The 27,762-nt window shown below is 36.2% G+C and overlaps 1 protein-coding gene across 1 annotated transcript in view; it reads right to left on the reverse strand.

Moving 5' to 3' along the window:
- The window catches only part of LOC5579031, an 83,773-nt gene that overhangs the window by 17,634 nt on the left and 38,377 nt on the right, over positions 1-27,762 (reverse strand). Inside the window, exons 2-4 of the mRNA XM_001664160.2 lie at positions 10,202-10,440; positions 7,036-7,229; positions 6,531-6,914 (exon numbers count right to left, since the gene is read on the reverse strand). Of these exons, the coding sequence (XP_001664210.1) occupies positions 6,531-6,914; positions 7,036-7,229; positions 10,202-10,440 (817 nt within the window). The remainder of the gene's footprint in view (positions 1-6,530; positions 6,915-7,035; positions 7,230-10,201; positions 10,441-27,762) is intronic.

Consider the following 27,762-nt stretch of genomic DNA (forward strand, 5'->3'; position numbering starts at 1 on the left):
GACCACTTAGAAAGATGGCGTCTTCGGCAAAGTTGCTTGGTAACTTATGGACTATCATTGTTAGAGCTAGTTGATTCAAAATTTTGCCACCAGGCGGCACTAGTGAGTATAAAACATTTGTTTCGCAAATATCTCAGGAGCCTGATCACTTAGAAAGATGGCGTCTTCGGCAGAGTTGTTCAGTATTTCAAATTATTTCTTTGTTTAATCCTTAGAGTTCGAGATTTTGTAAAATAATGGTAGTTCCTGAGCTTCTGAACAACTTCGCTGAAGGTACCTGTCTAAAAAGTCAAGATCCTGCAGTATCCGCAAAACAAAAATTGTATGCTCACTACCACCGCCTGGTGGCAAAATATCCTATTTCTTACCTCAAATAATGATAGTCCTTGAGCTACTAAACTACTTTGCCGAAGACACTATCTCTTTAAGTGGTCAGGCTCCTGAGATATCTGCAAAAAAAAAGTTTCATGCAAATTAGCGCCACCTTGTGGCCAAATTTTGAATCAACTAGCTCGAACAATGATAATCCTTAATTTTATAAACAACTTTGCCGAAGACGCTATCCTTCTAAATGATCAGGATCTTGAAATATTTGCAAAATAAAACTTAAATTTCCATGCCCACTAGTGCCACCTAGCGGTCAAATTCCGACTTAAATGCGGTACCATCAGATAGCGCTTCACCTCCAGAACAACTTTACTAAAGACCCCAAGATTCTATATTATCTGGATTTTGAGATATACCGATTTAAAACTGTGGTTTACTCGAACCGTACATAGTGCGTTCATTATTATGCGACTTTCATGTATATTTGTTGGTTTTACCGGATTATCAAGGGTCATACTGTAAATAAAAATCGTCGATTATTGTTCTTGAGAAGATTCTTGAGGAATACATTTTGGTTTGGTGTCGATAGATATCTTTGTTGCAAAATAATAGCATATAAATCACAACTGTTGTACAAAGTACAACAGCGCGACAACCCGAAGGTTAAAAACTTGATTCTTTGTTGCACAAAAAATGATGTTTGCATTGATTGCACTCGCCATGTACCGTGATGCATCAATACCCGGACACTTAAGCAGCGACAAATGTTTAAACACCATTTTCAATAAGTATTATGGGTAAACAATTAAAGTTCTACTACTCAGTGAATAACTTTACATCAGATTTTTATAAGAGTGATACATTTTACCTTAAAAATAACGATTTTATAACGAAAATCGGTAGAATGATGAAGCATATCTTGTCCTTAAATCCGGACACTTTTGAATCGAAATCCGGACAACTGTTTCGATATTGATTTATTTGCGCAAAAATAACGAAAATTATGTTAGATATTATTTACATACCATATATCATACAACTTGAAGTATTTATGCGACTCACAGTGTTTCAAAAACAGGAATGATGAGAGAAATTTGTATTTGAATTCCCTGCACTTCGTTAGAGTTCAACGGTAGTAATGAAAAATCACACAGTTTTTCCCCATAATTCGATTCATTTTCATTCACGCTGCCTTCTACAGTTGTTTGACTACTTTTCCTTCACTATCACTTTGAAAATATTCGTTCCCTTCAATTTAACTAGGAGATATAATGTAATGTCCGGATTTGATACATTTGGCCGTAATCCCGGACACCCTCTTTTCACACCCCGCAATACACATTTACACCATATTCCACAACTGTTATGTAATTAAATAGTAAAACTATCGTTTTATTTCTATTTGGGTTGAAATCATAACACCAATGAACCCGTGCACGAGTTCACTAATTTGACATTTGAGCGGAGCCGAATTCACTCGTTGCCATGGTCACGTAAATAACACGGCACCGCTCAAACGTCAGATAGTGAACTCGTGCACTGGTCCATAACGAAAATGAAACATATTTTTCACGGATAAACACTCGACGTGCGTTTGTAAACACTACTACCGAATAAAATTGCACTGTGAAGAAATGACGTCCAGCCAGAGCAGCGTAACTTATTTTCATTTTATTCATTATTTGGCAATGTTAACTAGATTGAAACAAACAGTAAAATGATCAGAAGTATCATAAATAGCTGATGTGATTAAAAACTGGCAGAATAACATTTAATTTTTCCTTTAATTAATGAATATTGTTAGAGTGTCCGGATATTGGTACCGTCCGGATTTTGATTCATCACGGTACGTCAAAATCGTAGAACATGATTTAGAAAATCGTTCATTTCATAGGGTAAATACCATTGCTCACCTAGTTTTCATAGCCTACCTTACTCAGGTTTTTTTCTGCTTTCTGATGATGATTTAAGGAATCAAAAAAGTGGTGCACTAATGGCGAAAAAACGATTTGTCTGACAAAATTCAAGATGGCAGCCAAATCCAAAATGGTCACAGGACTGTGAAGAACTTAATTTGTAAAATTCAAGCAACGATAAATTTAAAACCAATACACTTCAGATTTGTTTTCCATTTTCTTCAGATTTTATTTCCATTTAATAAGTAAAAGTCTCTTTTTTTCTGGCCAACCGACACCTTTTGGCATCGGTTGTAATTTTACATCCGCCTATTTCTAGTAATAAGCCCAAACACGAACTCATAGGGAGGCCTCCACACACACCCTACATATCGACCATTACTTCCCTTCCGAAGGAAAACGTGATCAGAGAAGTTATGCCTCAGAAATTCCCGACGGCATCGAAAACGTCTAAATTTAGCGTAACATTAGTTGTGTACCATCCCGAAGCATATACTAGCGATCAGTGACATAAAATTCTAAGGTTGTGTGCCGATGGCGGCCTGGTTTCAGCGAGAATTGCTGATAGGAAGCGTTGTCGAAGGCTCCTTGAATGTCCAAGAATGAGCAAAGTGCTATTTCTTTCATTTAAAGAGTCCCCTTTCGTTTCTTATGGCCGCATCTGTTGACTTACCAGATTGAAAAGCAAACTGAGAGTCAATTATGGACACTTCAGCATGTACGTTGAATCGATAAAATCATTCAACCCTTTTTTGGGTGAGGAAATTCAACTAAATTTAAAAGAAAAAACACGGACACCGTCTTCAGCCATTTAGCTGCACAGACTGTAACTTAACACTAGACAACGGACAAGCATGCTCCAATGGTACAGCCGAGAAACATTTCTGACGAAAAGTTTCAATGGCTGCAACGGGAATCGAACCCACACCCCATGACACGACGCGCTCAGTACCTGACGACACTAACCGCACGGCCACGAAGCCCATTGATTTGAAATTGACGATAAACTTGAAGATTGAACCTGAATTTGGATGCATACTTTCTAGTTTTCCTATTTCAAGAATAAAGATAACCTTCACTGCTGACCAAATAGATGGAACATAGTTTTATCTTAAGCTCGCCTTAAACATCTCAATAAGAGACGGAATCAGGACTGCTTCTCCGTTTTGAATCAGTGCTGGAAATATGCCGTCCACTCTTGCACTCTAAGACTGAAGAGATCTTATAGTGTGTTTCACTCTTGCTTTTTAGATATTATGTCTGCAAGATATGGTTCGGAGATTACTGTTCTACCAGGTGACAAAATTTCGATAGAACACCTTCCATACTCAATTGCCCAAGTAAGCACTAGCCCGCCTTTTTGGCCTTATAGGGATATTATACGACGCAAGTAGGGCAAATTATAGTGCTATTTGATTACTTGGGTGTTTCAGAGCTGTTTGAATCCGCAGAAGACATTGACGCAGGAAAAAGAGTTTCTATTATCAAATTTGAGATTTAATTCTGAGTTTTTCTCGCGTTTCAAAGACCCAATCTTAAACGTGTGATCTTTGGCAAGCGCTTTCTGTAGTCATGTGAGCTTCGCCGATATATGTATAAACCTCGATTTCTGAATTCAATTTCAATAAAACTAAAAATTTGTTTATTTTCAATTTCTTGGACTTTTTAAGTTTCTGTTTGCCTTTACAATTTTCATCGAAATGTTAGCATTTGACACATCGAATCAAAGTATTGATAATGCCGATAAATTGAAAGTATTTATACAAAAATATCGAGTTTTGAAATCAAAATATCGATATTCCAATATATCGGACCATGCCTAATAAAAATTAGACTCGGAAAAAATGCGACACTAGGCGTAATTTTTAAGCGTGTGGGTAAAAATTAATGACATTCTGGGTAATACTAGTTTAGAGTGTTATGTTTATGTGTGTAAAAATTTATCGCGATCCGTCAAGTAGTTTTCAAGATGCATTCAAAACAAGAAGAGCTACGCCAGCAAATCTTGGGCGCGGTGATCGATAATCATGGCCAGTCCCACAGATGCATCGGCAAAAGGCTTGGATCCCACCATTTCACATTGTCCCGCGTTGTGAAGTTGCTCCAGGAAACGAAAACCATCGAGTGGCCCAAAACCGAAAACGGAATACCCAGAGAAGGCGCGGAAGATAAGGCAGTGCTTTAAGAATATCTCGAACCATTCCACCCGAGACCTGGCCAAAAAGGGTCAATGCGTCGAAGGGGTCCAGCAGACCATGAAGCGGACTGTGCAACGTCTTTTTAAGGTCAGGAAGGTGATAAACCGGGCTGACAAGCAAAACACCAATTGCGCCAAATTACGTGCGCGGAAGCTGTATCGTGAGTGGCTGATCAAGCCAGACTTGCTCGTCTTGGATGACAAGACATTCATCAAGGCGGACACTAAACAAATCCCCAGCCTCGAGTTTTTTGTCGGTACGTCCCACATGTAGGCTCCGGAAAAGTTCCGGAAGAGAATGATGGACAAATTCGCGAAGAAGTACCTGTTGGGGCAGGCGATCTGCGAATCCGAACGGTACAGGCACCATAAACGGGCAGATTTATCGGAAGGAATGCTTGCAGAAGCGCTTGCTGCTTTTCCTCTGCTCTCACCCTGGCCACACGCTGTTCTGGCCGGATCTCGCTTCATGCCATTACGCCAAGCCTAGCCAAGGTACGAAACGAAGAGCGTTAATGTGATCCCGGAGGAAGCAAACCCGCCAAATACACCAGAACTTCGTCCGATCGAAAAGTTTTAGGCGATAATGAAGGAGCAAAAGCAAAAAAACATTCAAAACCGATAAAGCATTCAAGAAAAACTAGGAGAAATTGTGTAAGAAAGATGAGCAAAGCCTCCCCCAGGATCTCATGAGCAGTGTTAAGAGAAATGTACGGGCATTCAGCTTGGGTGAGAAAATTCAATAAATAAATTATGCCAAAACATAGTTATTTAATCCCTGAAAATTCGTGAGTATTCGATATAAAATACATTTTTTGGTGATCGTTTTTGTGTGTCTAATTTTTCCCGAGTAGAAATGATTTGTTGCATCGCTCTTATATTTGATCAGCACAAGCCATAACATACGACACAAGTTTTTTTCAACAGGAATTTGATCTAACGCATATCGAATAATTTTTGCAACATTTATTCATTTGATAGTACTCAGTTTAGAACAGATTCCAGGACATTTGTACAGGACATCAATACAATGATTTCAACCCATTCTATGGTAATATAGGATTGATTATCATATCAATTATGGTTTGCAAATGATAATCATAGTTTGCAATCGGTTCGATGACATTCTGTATAGTCCAGAAATGGCAGACCGGTTCCCGAACTGATACCAAAGTATCAATAATCTCCAACATATCCATCTAAGTTATCATTTATCTTCAAAACCGAAACTATTTTTAAAAACATTTCAATGCTCAAAATGGGGTTCAGACTAGCGTTCAGATGACATTGACAGACTCCAAATTGGAATAGGAAGTTCATCCAATTTCCATTTATATTTCGCTCAGCCTACTTATGGCGTTTTCGCTTCAGGTATTAATCCTGGGATCAGAGCTGACCTGACTATCGAACGAACACAGATCCAGTTTCGAATCAAATTCGAATTCCTACAGTCGAACTGTCAGCCAAACATTTTCACTTAATTTTACTATTTTGAGAACAAAAGCACAAGTCTCATTAATAGATCAATACATAATGTATTCATAAATCAACTGAAAATTTCGGACCAAAGGATTACGATAATTTTGTTGAAAAAAAAAGTTATTGACGCCTAGTCTCAAACCATAATGCCAAGCCAAAGTTCATTAAATTTTGTACTGATGTATTTGTAAATAAATCTAAAAAAAATCATTAGTGATGGAAGCGATTATTATACTTACACTTTTACTACGTATTTTTTAAATGAAATATCTGAAAACCGACAGCTTTATGAATGAAAGTCTAAACATTCCCATGAAACAAAAATCACATATTGATATACCATTTCTACTTCTGCCCCTCGCTGAAAAAGAAATGCTCGATAAAAAAACTACTTTCGCTCGATGGTGTTAATGGTCGATGAGATATGGCACAGCGGTATGATGATGATTGCGCACAGGTAGCTTGTCCACAGTTCGAATCCCGCGCCACGTTTATAGTTCAAGGTTATGCGCGGCTCCGCTTTGGAGGCGCGAAACGTAACGAAACGAAACGAAGCGAGAGAAAGAGAGCTATGGCAAAACACAGCGAAAAAGAGCAAGAGTGCTATTTACTTGATTCCACAGATCACGGGCAGCGACTGTGGTCCAATGTCAGTGCGGAACACTGTAGCGAGGTTGCGCCGCACGTTGAAGCTGTCGATGACCTTGTCCATGAAAGTGTCCTTGGGTGGAGAGTTCGGGGAGGAGGTGGTTTGGATTGGGGTGGGCATCGGTTTGGGCGCCGTCGTTTCCTTCATCCGCTCGTCGTCATTCGGCGCTGAGGTGGTGGTTGAGGGTGCTTTCGGCGCAGGTGAGTAATGTCCATTCATCATCAGCACCGGAGTGTAGGTCGTGACGGTGGCCGACTCGGAAGAGTGACATGCTTTTTCTTCGTTCGCTTTTTGCTCACGACACTGCGCCAAGTAGACCATAATGGCCGTTAGGGCGATCGTGATGCTGATCGTTTGGTTTAGCGGGAAACGAGGGATAAATGGAATTAATTATGTAGAAATTGAGTTCAGTGTCGGTTCGGTTCTTGTCTATTGAGAGGTGGAAAATGGGTCAAATCCGATCTTACCTGATAATGAATATGCTCGGTTTGCTCCAGAAATTCTCCGTCAGTTGGAGATCTTTGACCTGCAGCACGTTTGGGCGGAACTCAAAGACATCTTGCGCTTGGATGATCCGCTCTTCGAAGTACCTTTCGGTCAGGTTGAACAACTCGCCATTCGAGCACGATTGAGGAACACATACTCCAATGTGCAGAATGTTCTAGTTACGAAATCAACCCAGCAAATGGTCAAGAGAAAAACAATGCACAACCCCTTTACTACCCCTTGAACAAATACCCAAAAATAATTTACCCGAAAGACACTTACCCGAGACCGACGCTTTTCCGAATACGAAATTTACCCGAATGGTATTCTAAATTAATCAAGCATTAATCAAGCATTAATCAAGCTTGGGTCTAATTAGCCACCTGTGGTTGCTACTCCACTATCGTTAGATCAGTTGCACTTACAAATGGAACCAATCAGATGACTGTTTGGGGCTAACAGACACCCTCAGTGTCTAAGTGCTGGTGATTTTCTATTTTTTAGGCAACAATGGAGCCTGCCACGTCAAAATGCAGACCAATACGGGGAAGAAGGAGAAATTGATGTTGCATTTAAAATTGGTCCACGGTAGGCAGGATATACTCCTGCAACTATGTCAGTTCATACGGGAAGGTGTAGTGGTAACGTAATTTTATGACAGAGAGGCTTGCTTTCGGTTAGCAAACTGCTTACCCAGTAAACACACCATCGTTTATGATGAGATATAAGAGTACAAATGTGGAGGCGATATACGTACATCTTGCATTCAGCCTTATGGCGCATGTACGTATATCGCCTCCACATTTGTACTCTTATGCGCTATTGTATACGAGTTTGTGTTTACTGGGTACGTATCAAGCGTAAGAAAAGCGTGTGTTGTGAGTATGAACGAATAGTTTAAGTGTGAATGATAAAGAGTGGAAGAGAGAAGCAAGTAAAAAATACAACTACAAAGTACGAGGAGAGGAACGGGCTTGGGATTGAAACCACGACTCGTTGCTAAAGAAGCAAAAACGATAGCCACTAGACCGTCAACCCTGTCAATATTCACATTAAAAACAAAACTAAAGCTTTTAGTAAACTTTCTAGGGAAGAGAAGATTTATCTGTGGAGTGGATGCAACTATAACTAATAACATGATCGTTGTAAAACCTTATTCTTGCAGTCAATACATATTCGAAAAAGGCAATGTTCAAGAAATATTTTTTGTGCACAAACTTGGTATCATCGTACCTATCATACAATATACGAATATAAAAATGGCATCTTTGGCAAAGAAAGCTCTCAGTTAATAACTGTACAATTACTCATTACTAAGCTGAGAAACAGGCTCTGTCCCAGTAGAGAAGTAATACCAAGAAGAAGAAGAAAAAGAACCCTTAGGCATCTTGACTAGGTGTCGCATTCGGGTAAATGGTTTTTGGGTAATTGATTTTTCAAGTATTTGTTGTAAAATCCCCTTGAAAAGATTCAGATACAGTGGTCCAATTTCATATTCGTACAGGATACTTTTTCCACATCAAGTTAGTAAAAAACTTTTAAATGAAGTATTGAGCTACAAATACTTTATCCACATTGAAGGTAACAGGTGTTATCTATTGTTTGCCTATTACAAAATGTTTCCATTTACATTCATCTTTGGATTAATAGAAAAGTATTGAATTGATGTCTAAAATTCACCCAATTCCATATTCGTACACCTACCAAAATTCATACGCACAACGTTCAAAACTAATTTTAGAAGCTCTATTTGATTACTGAAATGCTTTATTATGATGTTCAGATGTAGTGAAATACATTTGGACAATTTATTAGTGGACATATATGAAATTTAGGTAAAGTTATGAAAAATGCCAGTTTTCGAATGATTTTTGCTATTAAATCCTACAATTCGAACAATAACGTTTATTTTTGTCATTGGATCCAATCTATAGATTATACTCGTAAGCTCTGATAGAAATTAAGTTGAAATATATATAGTTTACAGAAATCATAAATAGTTTTTATCCCTTTTGAGTTCAGAAAATTGTTGTGCCATAAGTTCAAAACTCTTCTAAAATGATATTTTTAATCAATGTAAACCAAATTTTCATTCTAAACAACAGGTAAATGTTAATTTTGAATTTGCCTGTAAAAATAATTTGAACTACGAACTTCGTTTTACAATAAAGTACCCTAAACTACGCTGTACATACCTCCACATAATTGATGTCATCGTAATATTCAATTATCTTTAAAATAATATTCAAATTATATTCAAAATAGCACCCTATTTTGCAATTTATTGATTTTATAAGAAAAATACAAAATAACTTGAATGAGCAGAGAGCATTGATATACTATTTAATAGAATATATCCTGTTGTTTTCATTTTGAAAAACGTTTGTGTTGCGGTTATGGCAATAATATTTATTCTTTAAATCTCTTTAATCATGTTTGGTAGTAAAATGTAAATTAAAAATGATAATTACGCAATGTTTTGATAGAAACATTAACTATGGATTATGTATATACATTTAGGAGCCAAACATAAAGAAATTGACTAAAATTTGTTATAAATGTTATACTACCTAAGATTCAAAAGTATAAGTTGTCGATATCCACTCCTAGCTACTCTAAAACTGATTATACTTTTTTGAAACTTGTTCAATATTCGCAGTTATCATTATTAAGGAAGTGATGTTGAAAAAAATGCAATTTATTGTTCGACTTACCGAATATTTTAGCAAAAAACATGGGAAAACTGGTATTTTTCTTAAATTTACTTAAGTTTAAAATATGTCCGCTTTTAAATTTTCCAAATGTATTCTACTGCATCTGAACAACACAACGAAGAGCTTAAGTAATCATCTAGTCCATTAAAAATTAGTTTTGAATGCTGTATATTTCTGTTTTGTTAGGTGTACGAATATGGAATTGGGTCAATTATAGACACAATCTCAATACTTTTCCATTATTCCAAAGATTTATGCAAATGAATATAGTTTGTCATTGCCAAACAATAGATGACACCTATAACCTTCATTATTGATAAAGTATATCGAAGTCCATGCACCATTCAATACATTTTTACCAACTTGATATGAAAACAGTGCCCCGTACGAAAATGAGATTGAGCCACTGTACTTCCAAAAACGATCGACTTACCTCGCTGAGAAACTTCATCTCCACCTGCCAGGCGGACTGATGCTGAGCGTACACCATTCGGAAGCCAACGTCGAACGGAGCGAGGGCCTTAACCAGATTCGGTTTCATGTTTCTTCGATACCGATCGGACAGGGTGATCGACAGTGGGGTTTGTGCAGCGATGCAGCCTTGTTCCGAACCAATCCAGTGGTTGTGACCCCACATGAAACCCGCCTCCTGGATGCCGGATGAGTCCAACACTGCGAATGAAAAGCAACGTAAAAAGGATATAGATCAGATCTGACTCAGAATACTTCGTATAATATGTAAAGTGATCAATTAAACCGTTAGTTTTCTTGGTGATGCCCAGAAACTCACGTATTAGAACATTGTTGACAATGTTCAACCTATCAGAACGAACGCGAATATTCCAATTTGCTCGTGCCATTTTGCTGCGTATACACATAATTCATTTAAATTCCACTTGTTTATCAATGGCAAATTCCATTGAAAGACAAACTTAAGGTCGCATGTTTGCTTCTGATTTGTGTTTCTCATCAGACCATTGGCATCAAACGAATTTCACCAACAGAACAAGTTCACATTCTACTTGCGTGCGAGTTCTACATCTTGAAACAAATTATTGGATTTTGTTCTCATTTTCAATCTCAATAATCAAATATTGTTGGGCTGTGTTATTGATTCTATTAGTTCATTAATGCTTACTCAAGTTAAATGAAAAAAATATTATCATATAGCTCTCTAATGGTCGCTTTTTGTCCTATGATGTGGATTGAGTGGTTTCTATCACACAAAATTAAGCTTATACAATAAAATGTACCCATGAAACATCATAATTGCATTCCTTACAAATATCTTTTGTACACATCGCTGCCAGTAATATGAAGTCTGCTATGAAAGCTGAATACCATCTCATCTATTTCGTCATCATAAACTACTGCGTCGCTTGAATTATAAATTCTTGTTGAATCGATTCGCAGTTTCGTGTGGTCTTTCATCCATAACTTCTTAATCAAACTTTTAATTGGTGAAATAGAAAACACCTTTGTATATTGGCACAATCTGCTCATATAATATTGACAATCCGAGTAATATGTAGAAGTTCAGCAAACGACACTTCGGCAAAGTTCGGTATCGGCATTCTAATTTAGTGCTTCGCCGACACATAAAAATTGCCTTAGTCGGCGTAGCATTAGTAAGAATGCCGACGCCGAACTTCGCCGAAATTTTTGGAGATATTTCATTTTTTGGAGATATTTCAGATATTTCTCATATGAACTTCGATCTAAAGTAACTCCTAATGCACAATACTTCCTTTCAATTTGTAGAACAGGTGAATTACTTCCAGTACGATAGCCCAGTAACAATGCATTTGTTAAAATTTAAACAGGTAATTGATACTTGTATACTGCCTTCTGTTTTTGAAATAATGCAAGAATGCAAAAAAAAAGCGTGATGACTCAGAATCATATAACTACAGTCAATGATAAATGTGTGAATAATTTATAGTGCTCCAAAATTTCGAACTGCTTGAGTCAGGTACCCTAGTAGATAAACATTACATGTCATATTGTTTTTTTCGTAGGGAGTTCCAAATTTCACTACAAACTGTTTTAAACTTTTGGGTTTATCAATTTAAAAATTGCTGACGAGAGGAGCATGACATGCCCTAAATATTGTTTGGCAATACTTTTACAAGAACAGGATGTAAATAGTGCAGCAGCTGGACTTCCTTATGATTTACCTTATATTTCTTACACTCTTCCAGCCACCGAGGAAATCAAGAGAAGGTAGATGGAGGGTCAAAATTATTAACACTCAATCAGGTCAATTTCACTCCAAACCCTTTTTACGATGGTTTTTTTTACGACATTTTGCTACGAACGAAGTTCAGACTAACGACCGTTTTAATAACTTAGTAATATCTTAAAAAATAAGGAAAAGAGAGAGTCACGATGTTCAGCAAAATTTTTCTGTAGATTAAGAGCTACCATTATTTTAGTCGAGAGATTCGAGATTTTTCACCCAGGCGCAGGCGGCTTTAGTGGACATCGAAGTTTTGTTTGAAGATGACGTCTTTGGTAAAGTTGTTCAGTAGCTCAATGATTACACTGCGAAACGTGTTTTTGTCTCAAAATACCGTTATGTGCTTAATTAAGGGTTGCTGAATCCATTGCCATTTTCAAAAATATCATAGCACGTCTAGTTTTTTATATATTGGCTATTGGAAATGCAAAATTGGACTATTTAAGCAACCTTGCCACAGAATTCAAACAATATATGTATAACAAAATTTATCAAAAAAAGTTCTTAGCATTTTCAAAGCTCAAAATACATTTTTCCTTGGTTAAGAAAAGTATTTTATTTTGCCATATAAGGGAAACAAAGAATTTTGTATGGAGACTGTAAGCATGTTGAAAAAATCGATTTATTCTAAATTTAATCCGGAAGTTTTTACCAAATTATATCTAAAATGTAAGTTCAAGTAATATTTAGCATGCTTGGATGAGTAGATCATAAAAGTTTTGATAATTCAACTTCAAATTTTATGTAAACATCAATGAAAACAGTGTTTTATATAACTTGGGCGACCTGTAGCTAAAAATGATGACGTCCGGAACATTTCCGAGAACGGCATCAGATTTAGCAACCACAAATCTACTAGAGATATACCATGACCCCACAGTTATGGATCAAATATTGTGGAGTCTAACCTATAAAATTCAATAAAACAACATGGAAAACGTAAAATGATAATTTAAAAGCACGAATCGAATCGTTTCTAATTGGAACTTCGGTTAGTAAACTATTTCGAGTATAATATTTACAAAGGATTGCATAAAAATTAAAAATTGTATCGGTTTCTGAAAACCATATTATGGATCAAATTGTGACATATTACGGATCAGTGCGCAAAATCAAGAGATTTTCAACTCAATGTATATGTATTGCATGTTTTGACGAAAGTTAACAATGCGTCATATATTACTGCAAAAAATAGCAGTATTCGAGCTGGAAACAAGGGTAAAATGCCTTTTGTTTGTGATGCTGCATTGTAATAGCTGAGACATGAACTGTTTTCGCTCCACACCAAGTTTTTCACCCATTTTTGTCGGCTAAAAAATGAAATTTATAAACCTTGATGTTTCATCAGTTTTATCATTAGTGCTATTGTCTGAAAGTGTCGAATCCAATGCCTAATTTGGCAGAAATCTAGATTCTTTGGAAGTGATCCATAACCGTGGTAAACAATCATTTCCTGATCCATATTATGGATCACTAGTTAGAAGTGCTAATATTCGATATTTAGAATCAACAATCGAGAAAAATGTTTTCCAAAGATGAATTCATACTCAATCGAAACGAATGAGTATGTTTAGAGCTATAACATTTGAATTTTACTACCTGTGCACAGCTGTGGGAACTTATGAATGCTGACGGCACTTCTTACAGAAAACGAACATATAATGATAGCTGTGTGGTATCAACTAAAAATTTGTCAAATACACCGCTATTTAGCGGTTGAACGTTGTGCTTAACACTACAAATGGTAGAAGACAAATAGTATACATGGGAAAAATATGTTTTACGTCAACTTTTATGTTTTGAGCGAGTTATTCGATGTTAAACGCCAAAGTGATCCGTCACTGTGGGTGATCCGTAACTGTGTGGGCACGGTATAATTTGATCCTTGAGACACGCAAACATGCAATTTTTGTTACGCAGTGTTATCATTATTTGAGCCACGAAATTCTAGATTTTGCCACCAGGCGGAGCAGCGAGCAGGAAACTATTGTTTTGCTGTTATTTCGGGATACTGACCACTTAAAAGATCGCATCTTCAGCAAAGCTGATCAATAGCTCAAGCGCTATCATTACAAAAGCCATCTCGACCAGACGGAAGAAACAAGATTAACAAGGTATTCCCCTGATATGGTTTTCTTATTATTACAGAATGTGTTGCAAGGGTGTTAAAAAAGAATCTGACATTTGGTCGAAAGACATTTGGTCGAATGACATTTAGTCGAATGACGTTTGGTTGAAAGTACATTTGGTCGAACGGACATTTCGTCGAATGGACATTTGGTCGAAAAGGTTAAATTGCACCAGAAAGCATTTGATCGAACCGACATTTCGTGGAAAGAACATGTGGTCGAATCCACAGTATGGGACCAAAGTTTTACGTTTAGTCTCATTATTGTCGAGCGTAATATTTTGTCGCTAATACACAGACTGATTGAATAATTGAAACAAGTATCAGCCATTTTACCAACAATCTATATATGGTTAGTAAAATTTTGTTATTCAATTTGATGGACCCTTCTCTCATCAAACTGATCAACATGCTGCTTTTTCATTTAAGTAGGCATGTTCTGTGAGTTGAGATTAGCTGATCTTAAGTAGAGACAAGCCAACTTTTGTCATCTCAACCACCTCATCTATTCTTACCCGTTACATAGAATAAAAACAACTTTCTTGTCCAATTATTCAAAGCTTCTATCGCAAACTCTGTAATGCACGCAATGCCATCAACATCGACAGCAATGTCATATATTTGTTTGAGGAATGTTATTAGGCTGGAAGTCACAATAAGCCAATTAGTCATAGAAGTCTTCCTTCAGATGGAGATCAGCAGTTCATTACGAAGAACGATGACATTTAAAAAGAATAATGAATTCAACAAATCATCATGTTCACATCGTTGAGCAGTTTGGCAAAGAATGATGATATTTTAAAAGAATAATAAATTCACTAGATGTAAATATTTCAATCGATGTACAAAAAACTTCTTCTAAAAAGGTCATTTGAATAATCATTGATATCCTAGATATTGGCATAAATCACTAACAAATACACAGATGTATGGGATTTATAAATATGACTACAATAATGTCCCGTTTTTCATTCAACAACAGGTAATAATTCAGATTATTCAAAAGAATACGTTACACCATCAACTTTTGAAAACAATAATCAATTTTACCAAATGATCTTTCAAAAACCATTTCAAAATAAGCTTTCGACCAAATGTCCATTCGACCAAATGTCCCTTCGACCAAATGTCATTCGACCAAACGTCATTCGACCAAATGTCATTCGACGAAATGTCCTAAAGCCGTTAAAAAATAACAAAAATAATGCAAATTATTTTATTATTCATGATATTGGATGTTATTTGCAACCAACCTACAAATGCGATGTTAAAAATAAAACAAATGTTGTTATAAATGTGGTACTAATATATAACAATTTGGGCTTTAGGACATTTCGTCGAATGACATTTGGTCGAATGACGTTTGGTCGAATGCCATTTGGTCGAAAGTACATTTGATCGAAAGGACATTTGGTCGAATGGACATTTGGTCGAATTGCTTTGGTACATTTATTTTCTGAAATTATTTTGGTCGAATGATGTTGAGTTGAACGGAAATTTGGTTGAAAACTTATTTTCAAATGGTTCATTTAAAGATCATTTGGTGAAATTGATTATTTTTTTATAAGTTTTGCAATATTGGTAAAATGACGTTGTTGAATAAAAAAACAAGACATTTCATGTAATCTTATTTTTAAATTTCATACATCATTCTATTTGCAATTTGAAGTTATGCATAAATCTAGGATTTCAATAATTGATCAAATGAAATTTTTAAAAGAACTTTTTTGTACATTGACTGAAATATTTAGCTCTAGTGAATCTATTATTCTTTCAAAATATCATCATTCTTTGAAAAACTGCTCAACAAATTATTTTGCTACTCAACGATTTGAACATAATATTTTTATTATTTATTATTCTCTTGAAATATCATCGTTCTTCGTAATGAACTGCTGATCTTAATCTGATGGAAACATGCGGAGAGAGTACTCGGGATCTTTCTTTGAATCCGGGTCTTACAGCTTACGGACGTGATGGGTAAGATTTTCGAATGCAGAATTTGAAAAATGTGCTTTCGGCAGGAAAAATGTGCTTTCAGGAAAACCTTTATGGCGAAGTGATTGTTAGGTTTCGGTATCTTTACTTATGGACAATTGACTTATTGTGACTTCTATGTATGTAAGACAAGTTAACTGAGGCAAGAAAAGTTGCCTTGCTTCTATTTATGATCAGCTTATCTCGAATCGCAGAACTAGCCTGAACGAAAAAGTAACATGGAACGTAAAAATGCAATATTTTGGGAGAGCGTCTATCAAATTGAATAACAAAATTTTGCTAATCGCATAATAGGTTGTTGGTAAAAAGGCTGATACTTTTTCAATTATTCTATCACTTTTGTATTAGAGACAATAGTCAGACTGACCTTAAAACATTGTTTCCTTACTATTTAGATTCAACCCCTTCCGCGAAATGTCGGTTCAACAAAATCTGTTTTTTTTTTAAACTAAACCTTTTCGACCAAATGTCCATTCGACTAAATGTCCGTTCGACCAAATTTACTTTCGACCAAATGTCATAGATTCAACAATTTGAGAACAAAGCCATCTAGATAACAAAATTATATCAAGTTCTGTTATTTTTAGCTGTTGCTGATTCAAGCCAAGGGGTTCGAGATTTTTGGCAAAATATTATACTCACTAGGCTAAATACTGAATTGTTTGGCTCGGACAATGATAACCCTTGACTTACTGGACAAGTTTGCCAAAGGCATTTCCATTCAACGCTATTTCAAACGGTTTTAACACAGGTTGCTATAAACTGTTCGAATGCACGCTTAATGAATTTCTATAAACATAAGTATATTTACTACAATCTTGGTTAAAATAATGATAGTCCTTGAGTTACTAAACAACTTCGCCGAAGACACCATCTTTCTAAGTGATCAGGATCCTGTGATATCTGAAAATCAAAAGCAGTGTTGCCAGCTATGAAATAAAATTAGAACCCTTCGTGAAAAACTAGATCACAGTTGAAGAGTTTTCCTATATTGCTAAGGATTCTATCTTTCTATTCCGCTTATGTTTAATGGTCTTGATCATTCTTCTTAAACAGTGTTGCCAGCTGCACGAACATTTGTGTTTCGGCCGACTGTATGGCATACAACCCTTCCTTCAAGTTTAGTGAACAACGGTATCGTTATCTTTAAAATTTATTGGTAAATTCTTCACTTCGAAGTCAATTTCCGTAGAATGGGACTATGCTATGTATATCCCCGTTAAGTTAATTGTGAAATACGTTCTACATACTTTTTTTTATCGCTAAAATGTCTTCAATGACTTTCATAAGCTTTATGCACACTATTTTTAAGTATATGTAATAAGTGACCTTTATTCCAAAACTGCAAATTTCTTTAAAACTTCGTAAGAATACGCAAAAATAAACATAACAATGTATGTCTTTTTTTTTACAAAGACTTATTTACAAAAAAAAAAAAAATACTCTTGATTTAACACAACTGCATAACTTGATTTAACATAACTGCATAACTGCATATTCATTGAACATCAAAAATCAGCTTAATTTTAATTGCTTTTCAAGAATCTGAGCTTGATATATGTTTTAAATCTACCTTATAAAAACAAACGAAATTTACAGGAACCTGCTATAAAAACTCAAGAACCCGATAGGGCTTGTGATTACACTACAGGAACACGTTGGACTCTAAAACATCTTGCTAATAATCCACATGGCCCCACCTAGAATGCTTAGGATTCCGATAGAAATTAACATATGCCGAAATGGTGGCTAGAAATATTGAGATTATCATTTAAAATCTTAAGATTTCGCTACTGTATTGAAGAAAATTCTTAAATCTCCTAAGAAAGTTTTCAAACGTTCAATTTTTCCAAGTTACCACTAGTATTCCACAAATTTCACTGAAAACATTTCTAAAACCCCCAAGATTTTGTTGCATTGCGTTACGTTGCGTTGTGTGGTAACGGAATATTTCGTACATTGCATACTGAAAACTGTCATGTTAGTTACTTTAACACTCTTATTCCAATTTCTTATGGAAAACTATTTTGTATGAAATAGCTGTCCAAACGGAAGTCAGAGAGATGGAAAGACATGACAACTTCCATTGCCGGCCACGTCCATCTTCTCCGTTACGAGGAAAGGGAAGTATTACTGTGTGCATTTGAAATGCAAATATCAAATGCGGAAACACCAAATGCGGTAAGATTTTTCACAAGAAACGCGATGTCAAAGATAGATTTTCCTTGCTAGGGCGGCGGTGATTTACATGATCGTTGCTAGGTGTCCTTTGATTGTTTTGTGTTACCGCATTTGGAGGACGTTTAGTTAAGATTTGCATCTCAAATGCAAACAGCAATATAATGATGATATGACACCTACTTGCAGAGAGGCCAGCGACTAACCGACGTTCTCATAAATGTCAAAAAGTTGGATGATGGGAAGGTTAATGGTCAAAGATTAACTTTAAGCGAGTGATGCGACCGAATTCAAATTTAGTGTATGTGTGTTTTAATATTTTTGTGATTGAGTTAAAGTGTGAATGAAATGTTTCAGTTAACGTTAAGAGTGACGCAGCTAAGGAAGTTAATGTCACTCCATAAGCGCTCGTCTTCCACGGATGGCACATAGGTATTCCCACCATGTGTCCTAGCGTTAAAAATTTGGCTTGAGCGCCATTACTCGCTCTCTGAAACGAGAGAATAAATTGCCTATACCCAATGATACATAAAGAGCCCAGATTGCTTGGAAATAAATAGTTAAAAAGGAACAAACTCACCAAATCCGTTCGTTTGTCGTTTGTCAGCTTCACACTTATCAAAAAAGAAAAAAAAACTTTTCGGGCGGTGTAGCCGAACCACCAACAGAATCATGACAAATGTCTAGCGCACCAAAAGCCGGCTTTTTTTTACTAGTTCGTTCATTTGAGGCTCAATCGTAAAAGCCAGCTTTAAATGTCATCTCTGCAAAAATAACAACACATTTTCCATAAATCATTGGCACGTGACACATCATTATCAGCCAATTCTGAAAAATCACAAAACAAACTGAGAACAAAAAAAAAAACATGGAACTGGAGTAAGCGTGTCCGAAAATCGGCAAAACCAAAACCAAAATCGTTCGGAAAAACTTCTATACAGCAGCCAACAACGGCTATTCAGCGGAGGACGTGGCACTTTGCAATATTGGCGGAATCGCGAACAGCGGGAGCACGACAAATTTTACGTGTACTGCACTGAAGTATGCAGTGCGGGAACAATTATTACGCAACTGAAACCAGTGATGTAATGATTCATTTCGCAACGCTTTCTCATTACGCAACAGTTTTGAGTTGCATAATGAATCATAACACAACAATTTATCAGAAATTGTGAAATAATGGTGAATGCACTCTGATAGTGTCAGATACCCTCAAGTGGGCTTCTATGAAATTGCAAAAAATGTTGTACGTAACTCGTTGCAGAACTCGATTTTTACAGCACTCGTCGTAATTATCCTACTCGGCAAACCTCATAGGATAAATTTACAACTCGTGCTGTAAAAATCATCATTCTGCAACTTGTTGTGTAAACTACTATTTTCAAACAAGTAGGTAAAATTGAAAGCAAGCAAGTGAGGATGAAATGCCAAGAAATAGAGGAAAAAGGCGTTGTTTCAAAATATTTTAGATTTTTTTCTTACTAAATTATAATGTAAAACATTTTATTTTTCGTCTTCGCATTACGTCCCCACAAGGACAAAACCTGCTCCTAAGCTACGCTTTGCCCCGGAAAGACAAGAAAATTTCCAACACGAAAGACCGCGGTTAATCGGTGAGATTCGAACCCACGACACTCAGCTTGGTCTCGCTAAATAACACCAAGGTTATTGGCCCCATAATACTTTATGTTATAATGAATGTATTGTTTGGATAATTTAAAAAGAAGGATAAAGGTAATGTTTTTGAACCATTGCTTGCTAAGAACTGTTTCTATACTCCACCACTCACCCACAAACATCACCAAGGTCTCTGGAAGCATTTTTCTGTGAAATTCTAAAAGCGGCCAGTTAAATTTCATCAACAAATTGGGAATGCGAATTTGCATAAAACAAACTCGTTTGGAATTGCCGCTTTTACCGGCAATGGCCAGACCTAGGCAATGCAAATATGAGAAACACCAAAAGAGGTGTGACCGATTGCCGTCACCCACCTGAATGCATCTTTCAATTATGCCAATTGCGTGTGATGAAAACCATCAATCATCACCGCAACGGTATTGGACGTGACAAATTTCATCAAACGAAATGATGTTTGAAGTTTTAACCATTTACAAAGAGCAAGTTTATTAATTTTGAACACTTTTGCAGCCATTGTATGCAATCAAATGGAGTGTTTGCAGATACCAATAAGTGGCTTAGCGGTAAATGGCATTACATTATATTTTCATTACAAAAAAGCTAGACTGACCGGTAATCAAACCCAGACATCTTCAGCGTGGCTAAGCTTTGTAGCCCCAAACGTTACCACTAGGCTAAGGAAGAATGAGGCTTTTTAGTATTTCTGACAAAAATATTTGCAACCATCATAAATCGTGCAAAACAATCATACGTAATCACCAAACCGTCCCAAAATTTTTCCATCGAACCGACAAACCGTGTCACGTATCTCTCCTATTGCATCCGGTTCATCGTCACGTGCGCAATATGTGTCAAATCGTCCGATGTAGAAATCCTAAAAAAACAATCTCAAATCCACGCACCCCGGATTAGCATTAGAGCCGTTCGCCGTCTACGTCAGATAACACAATTCCAAATCGACGCATAATAAATTCCAACTTGCGTAAGAGCATTAATAGACCCGCACCGTCACCGTTCGACCCGTTATAAGACCCCTAGAAAGACATCTTCACGCTTGATCGTCAATCGTCTGGTTTCCGCTTCTTTCCTCGCCATCGACCAACCAAAAAACTAATCCAACAAAACAAAATATTTTTACGTATTTTTTAATCAATATCATTTCTCCAAATTTTTCCACTGCTCGTTTAAGGCAATGCACAGTGGGAAAAATGAAGGCATGATTGTAAAATTAAAAAACTTCCATATTCCAACATACATTGGTAGAACAATCCAAAGCTATCTTTCAAGTCGTGCACCTCAGCTTAATTTTCAGAACTCCAAGTCAGAAAGACTTCCTGTAAGAGCTGGTGTTCCTCAAGGTTCAATACTATACAATATTTTCATATCTGACTTACCTGAGTTACCTCAGAGATGAAAAAAATGCTTGTTTGCGTGTGACACAGAGCCCAAAGGACGTCATACGTAGTAGATTGCAAAAGAGCTTGAATATTTTTTCTTCATACTTGCAAAAATAGTAGATTTCTCCTAATGCTTCCAAAACTCAGCTTATAATATTTCCACATATACAAAAAAAAGCTCTTTTTTAAACCTTCGAGTAAACATGTTGTCACGTTGAGGGGGGTTCAAATAAATTGGTCAGAGCTCATGCCCTGTCACCTATAAATATTATGTACTGCTACGGCAAATGAAATGTAATATGTTGTTGACAATATATTAATTAATTAAGTTTTACCAAATTAAGATGATAGTGTGGCGTAACACAGCGCACCTAAATGTAAGAAATGAATATAATGTTTAAAATAATACTAATAAAGAATTAAAAAATCCAATTTTTCCGCCGGATATGCGTCATTCCATGATTTTGATTCAGCGGCTTCTAAATAAGTCCGATCACGGATCCGATTTCATCCACTGTGAATGTAACAGAATATAATGTAGATAAAAAAAAACAGCACCTCGAAGGCCTTGAAACTTCCAACGGATATTCAACATGGTCATGCGTTCACCGCCATTGGACAGCAGCAGCAGCAGCAGCACCGCATGAGAAAACAAACCCATTAAGTGCAGTATCGTTCATGAGAACAGATTTGATTGAATTAGTCTGCATGGCCATCGTCGTCATCGTCACCCGTCAGATTGTGGTCGACGGTCTCTAACGCCACGCCATGCAATTGGCATGGGGCTACGGTGCTCTCCAGACCATCATTATCAGAAAAAATCTCCATATAAGCATAAGCATAAGCATAGATGACCGTACAATTCGTAGTTGCTACTCCGTGATTGACCAGAACAATCGAAGTTGCACAGGGAATTAATGAATGGGGCTTGGGATTAGCTTACCATTCTTCAATGTGCACAAATCGAGAGCTCAAATTTAAAAGTCAATAACGGCGCCGGCCACGTCCTTACGGTCATCGGGGAAGGGAAGGAATGTTAGTGTGACTACCGTTGTTACTAGAGACCGAGATCACCTCTGCATCTCCACGGTTGTCATGGAAAGGATATTGAGTTAGTGGGTAAGGTATAGATCTGGGAGTCACCAATGGTAGGTGATGCGATCCATGATATAATTACGCCTAACCGAATTTGCGAAATAATTCGATAATCGCATTGTACGTCGGACAAGTGTTCATCGCTCGCCCTCGCAAGGGCAAGCGATGCGATCAATAGATCAAACACAACTAACGGATCACGCCACTTTTCACTTCACCCGACCGACGCGCGACATGTTTGATCCTGCCCTCATCGCCCGCCCCCGCAGGAGCAAGCGTCAAGGTCGAAGGATCAAACACAACTCTTATCAGAAAAAATCTCCATATATTCAATAACAGGCATTGCAGAATTCGCTATCAATAATTTCTGAAACCGATCAAAGCAAGCGAAAAAACATTCCATCTGTATCAGTTCATGATCGGTAATGTTTCGCAAGTTTTAACTAGCTTGATGAAAAGCTGCAGCGAACAAGAACTCCAACGAGCTAATTTTTCTCGTTTATTTACTGTTGGAGATAGATTTTTTATTTCACTGGCATGACCAATAATCCCCAAACATCTGATAGCAATAGTGTGCACCATGATTGGAGCTTGTTTAAATGAGGTTTCTCATTCAGCGTTACTCCCCCAATTTTATCATAGCTGTAGCAGTAGATGATAAACAGGTTCTCATGATGTGCTGTGGATCATGATCAGTGCTGGGAATGATAATAGTAGTAGACTTGAATTTCGCGAAAATCACATGGCTTTCCCAGTACAGTAGTTCAAAAACGTGAATCTCATCAAGTAGCCTATTTTGGGTATATGAACTTTCTGAATCGTTAGTGGCTTCGCTGACTGCGATTGGCTTTGTTTGGCTACTGTAGAATGAATTTCAGATTTTTTGCCAACCCTGATCATGATTGTTACAAAGAGCTATAAGTGATAAATTCACTCAATTTTTGGGGTACCTTCCCCAGAATTTCACAAAATTCCGTATTAAAATTCGATGAAAGCTCTGGCTAAGTGTCTATGAAATTCTGTTGAATATTCGGTGGGAATCCGGCCCGAACTATTCGTTAAGGTAGGATTGTTCAGGAATCCTGTCAAAAAAAAAAAAAAATCGTGGAAATCTCTAAAGAGACTTTAAGGGGGAGGGGGAGTCTACGACATTGCTACTAACCATGTATTAGTTATGGGAAAATAGGCTACGATGGGGGAGGGGGTAGTCAAAAATTGGCCAACAAATACTTCATTTATGGATTATTGTTTCGAGTCGAGAACTTGGCCGGTAGGGGCGCCTATTCTGATTAACACTATAAGAACCATGAGGGATAAGAATGCAACATTTTGTAACATATGATATCTCTAGATCCTGATGTTTTGGAAGGTTGGTGCTACTGAGCAATCCGCTTAACAGAAATTCCATGCTCACTAGCGCCGCCTAGTGGCAAAGTTTCGAAACTTTTGGCTCAAATAATGTTAGTCCTTGTGATACAAAACAACTTTGCAAGACGCCATCTTTCTAAGTGGTCAGGCTACAAAGCTATGCGCAAAACAAAAATTCCATGCCCACTAACGCCGCCTGATGGCGTAATTCCGTATCAAAATGAACACCGCATATCAGCCCTTGAGCTACTGAACAACTCTTCCGAAGACACCAACCATCCAAAACATCAGGATCTAGAGATATCATATGTTACAAAATGTTGCATTCTTATCCCTTATGGTTCTTATAGTGTAAATCAGAATAGGCGCCCCTACCGGCCAAGTTCTCAACTAAAAGGATGATCCTCTACTCCTAATGGTAGATCGTACTTAGCACTGAAACTTCGCCGAAGACAGTACTGTGCTATCTCTTTTGGCATACGAGATATTCAACAACACCCCCAAAGTGATGAAATCCTATAAACCCCGGGTCTCCTATGACGCTCTAGTGCGTCTTATAGGAGTGCGCGTTATAGGGATGCGTTTAATAGAAGATCCGACTGTATGTATTTTTGATTACATACAAAAAATCTTTTACCTAATATACTACGAAAAGTTCTATTTTTTTGACCCGTTTGCCTGTAACTCAAAAATCAAGGCGATGACAAATATCTTGTTCGACATGAAATTCATTTCGAAAGTCAAATGAACATATTTGAGTGATAAAATTAAGTCTCCGACAACACTCAAAATTTATTTTACTCAGAAAACTGTCAGGAAACGTATTTCCTCAGTTTTTTTTTTTCTGTAAATCACAATTGAAGGGTATACCATGTAGTTTTTTTCGACATTTGCTTGTGGAAGAAATTTTTGACTACACTGAAAATTGGCTTTATCTAAAAAAAACAACACAAAAAACTAATTTCCTGAGTTGATTCGTCTGTAAACTAAAACTCAAGTTTTGTGGGCTTCGTGGCCTTGCGGTTAGCGGCGTCAGTCGTTTAGCCGTATTGTCCCACGAAGCGTGGGTTCGATTCCCGCTCCAATAGGTGGAAACTTTTCGTCAAACGTAAAATTCATCAGTGGGCTACTGGGTGTTCTTTGTTGTCCGTTGCCTAATGTTCGTGATTGTTCAGTCTGTGCAGCCTTTGGCTGAAGACGGTGTAAATTGTCTTTTTTTTCTTATTTTTTGTCATGAATTTACTTGTAGAAGTCAATTGGAAAAGGAACTTGTAGAAGTCAAAAATGGAAAATTTTGATAACACTCAAAATTTCAATTACTTAATATACTACGAAAAACCCTATTTTTCAGACCAGTTTGCTTGTAACTCAAAATTTCACGGGCAGGCATATACTTTTTTCGACATAGAACTAATAACGAAAGTCAAATGAAAACGTTTGAGGAAATACATAAGTTTCCAATAACACTCAAAATTCATTTTACTCAGGAAACACACAAAAAACGGGTTTTCTGAGCTTTTTGTCTGTAAATCAATATTCAAGGCTATGATATGTAGTTTTTTTCCGACATGAATTTGGTGGGGAAGTCAAGTGAATTTGTGTGAGTAGAAAAAGAAATTTGCGACTACACTCAACATTGTTTATACCTAGAAAACAAATTAAAAACTTATTTCTTGAGTTTGGTCGTCTGAGGATACGACATATTTTCAGATCTTAAATTGTTTGTAAAAGTAAAATGAACATGCTTGAGTAAAAAAATAACTTCCATATACACCCAAAATGGATTTCACCCTGAAAACACTAATTGAATTTGAAATGACTTGTAAAAGTCAAGTGAATATCATTGAAAAGAGAATTTTTTTTTAACCACACTCAAAATTATTTTTTCCTAGAAAACAACAAAAAATTTATGTCCTGAGCTTGTAAGTCTGTAAATGAAAACTCAAAGCAATGACATGTAGTTTTTTCGGCATTAATTTACTTGTAGAAGCCAAGTGAACATGTTCAATAAAAATTTAAAATTTCACCAATTTTTTTTCCTACTTAAGGGGCCTATTTTATAAATCGAGTCATGTGACTCGTCTGTATTCATTGTCGATCAAAGCAAGCATGCATATTTCAGATGTCACCCGTCGACTCTCATAGTAATCCAGTCCCATAGAGTGACAACTGTCGAAAAACTCGAGTGACAGTGCTGAGTCGAGCGAACTTTTCGGTCGACAGTGACACCAGTCGAGTCATTTTGATCGACTCGACTTATAAAATAGACCCCTAAATAATAAACTACATAAAATCCTATTTTTTGGTATATTTGACCTGGAACTCTAAATTCAAAGGGAGGGCATATAGTTTTTTCGATACAAAATTGATTGTGAGAGTAACATGATTTTTTTAAATAAAATTCCCATAACACTAAATATTTATTTTACCAGAAAACACATAAACACGTATTTCCTGAGCTTTTTGTCATGTAGTTTTTTCGGCATGAATTTACTTGTAGAAGACAACTTAATATGTTTGAGTAGAAAAATAAATTTGTGACTACACTCAAAATTGTTTTTACCTAGAAAGCAACATAAAAGTCTTATGTCCTGAGTTTATTCGTCTGAAAATGAAAACTCCAGGCTATAACATGTAGTTTTTTGGTCATGAACTTACTTCTAGAGGTCAAGTTAACATGTTTGATCATATATATAAATTTCAATTCAAATGTAGACTATGAAGTTTTCTTACATATATTTACTTGTAGAAGTAAAGTGAGAATGTTTTAGAAGAAAAGTAAACATGTAAATTTACTTTGAGTGACAAACTAAAAAAAAATGTTTTGCCTAATCTCGTATGTGTGTAAATTAAAATCGCACCTTCCTGGGTTAAATAAATTTTGAGTGTAATCAAAATTTTCTTATTAAACTCAAACAAGCTCAATTGAATTCTACTAGCCAATTCATTGTGCAAAAACCACATGTTATAGCCTTATTTTTTTACATGCGGATACAAAGTTTGTTGTGTTTTTGGGTAAAATGAATTTTGAGTATGGAGTTGTGTTTAGTCCGTTGAATCTTTGGAGTAACGAATATGTATGTTTTTGGTACCACTCTGCCGCGTGACCGTTAAAACTTCAAAAAACTTTTTTTTGTAATCATCAGATATCTTGAAGACGATCTCATCGATTTGTTTACATTTTTTCAGAGAACCTCCTTCATCAAAATAAAAAATAGGCTATCAGCCAATCGATGAAAAACCGATCTAGTGGGTCACCGAATTCCGTGAAAATTTGCTATTTTGTTCCTTATTCAAAATAAGGATACACGTGTTTTTGGATTTTTTTATTAGGGTGATCTTTTCCGAAATAGAGTGACCAGAAAAACCGCGATTTTGCTTAATTTTTATTTATAAAAAAAATATAACTTTTTAACCGTTTGACCGATTTTCAATCTTTTTGGATGAATTGAAAGTTAAAGATTTTGACTTTTCAGGAAAAATATGAAACTTCACAGTAATTGTTTTTTTACATGAAAAAAAATCAATAATTTCCATTTATTCGTGTTTTGGAGGCCTCGGGTTATAATTTTCAGCGATGTATGTTTTTAAGTTTTTGGGATATATTTTTTGAAAATAAAAAATCAGTCATTTTTCATCGGCACACACTGTATGTCTCAGCGCATTAGATTTTTTATTTAAAAAAATCATAACTTATGAACAGCTAAACCAAATTTCAATCTTTTTATATGGAATGAAAGCTTCAGATTTCAGCTTTTCAGACAAAATTTAAAAACTAAAAAATCTGAAAAAAAAAATTTTACATACAAAAAATATGAAAATTTCAAGTTTTTATTAGAAATTTTCATTTATTTCAATGTAAAAACAAAATACTTTTTCAAAATTTTATATGTTTTTATAAAAAGTTGAAATCTTAAGCTCTCATTCCATAAAAAAGATTGGAAATCGGTTGA

The sequence above is a fragment of the Aedes aegypti genome, chromosome 2 (assembly GCF_002204515.2).
Source record: "Aedes aegypti strain LVP_AGWG chromosome 2, AaegL5.0 Primary Assembly, whole genome shotgun sequence".
NCBI classification, from domain to species: domain Eukaryota; kingdom Metazoa; phylum Arthropoda; class Insecta; order Diptera; family Culicidae; genus Aedes; species Aedes aegypti.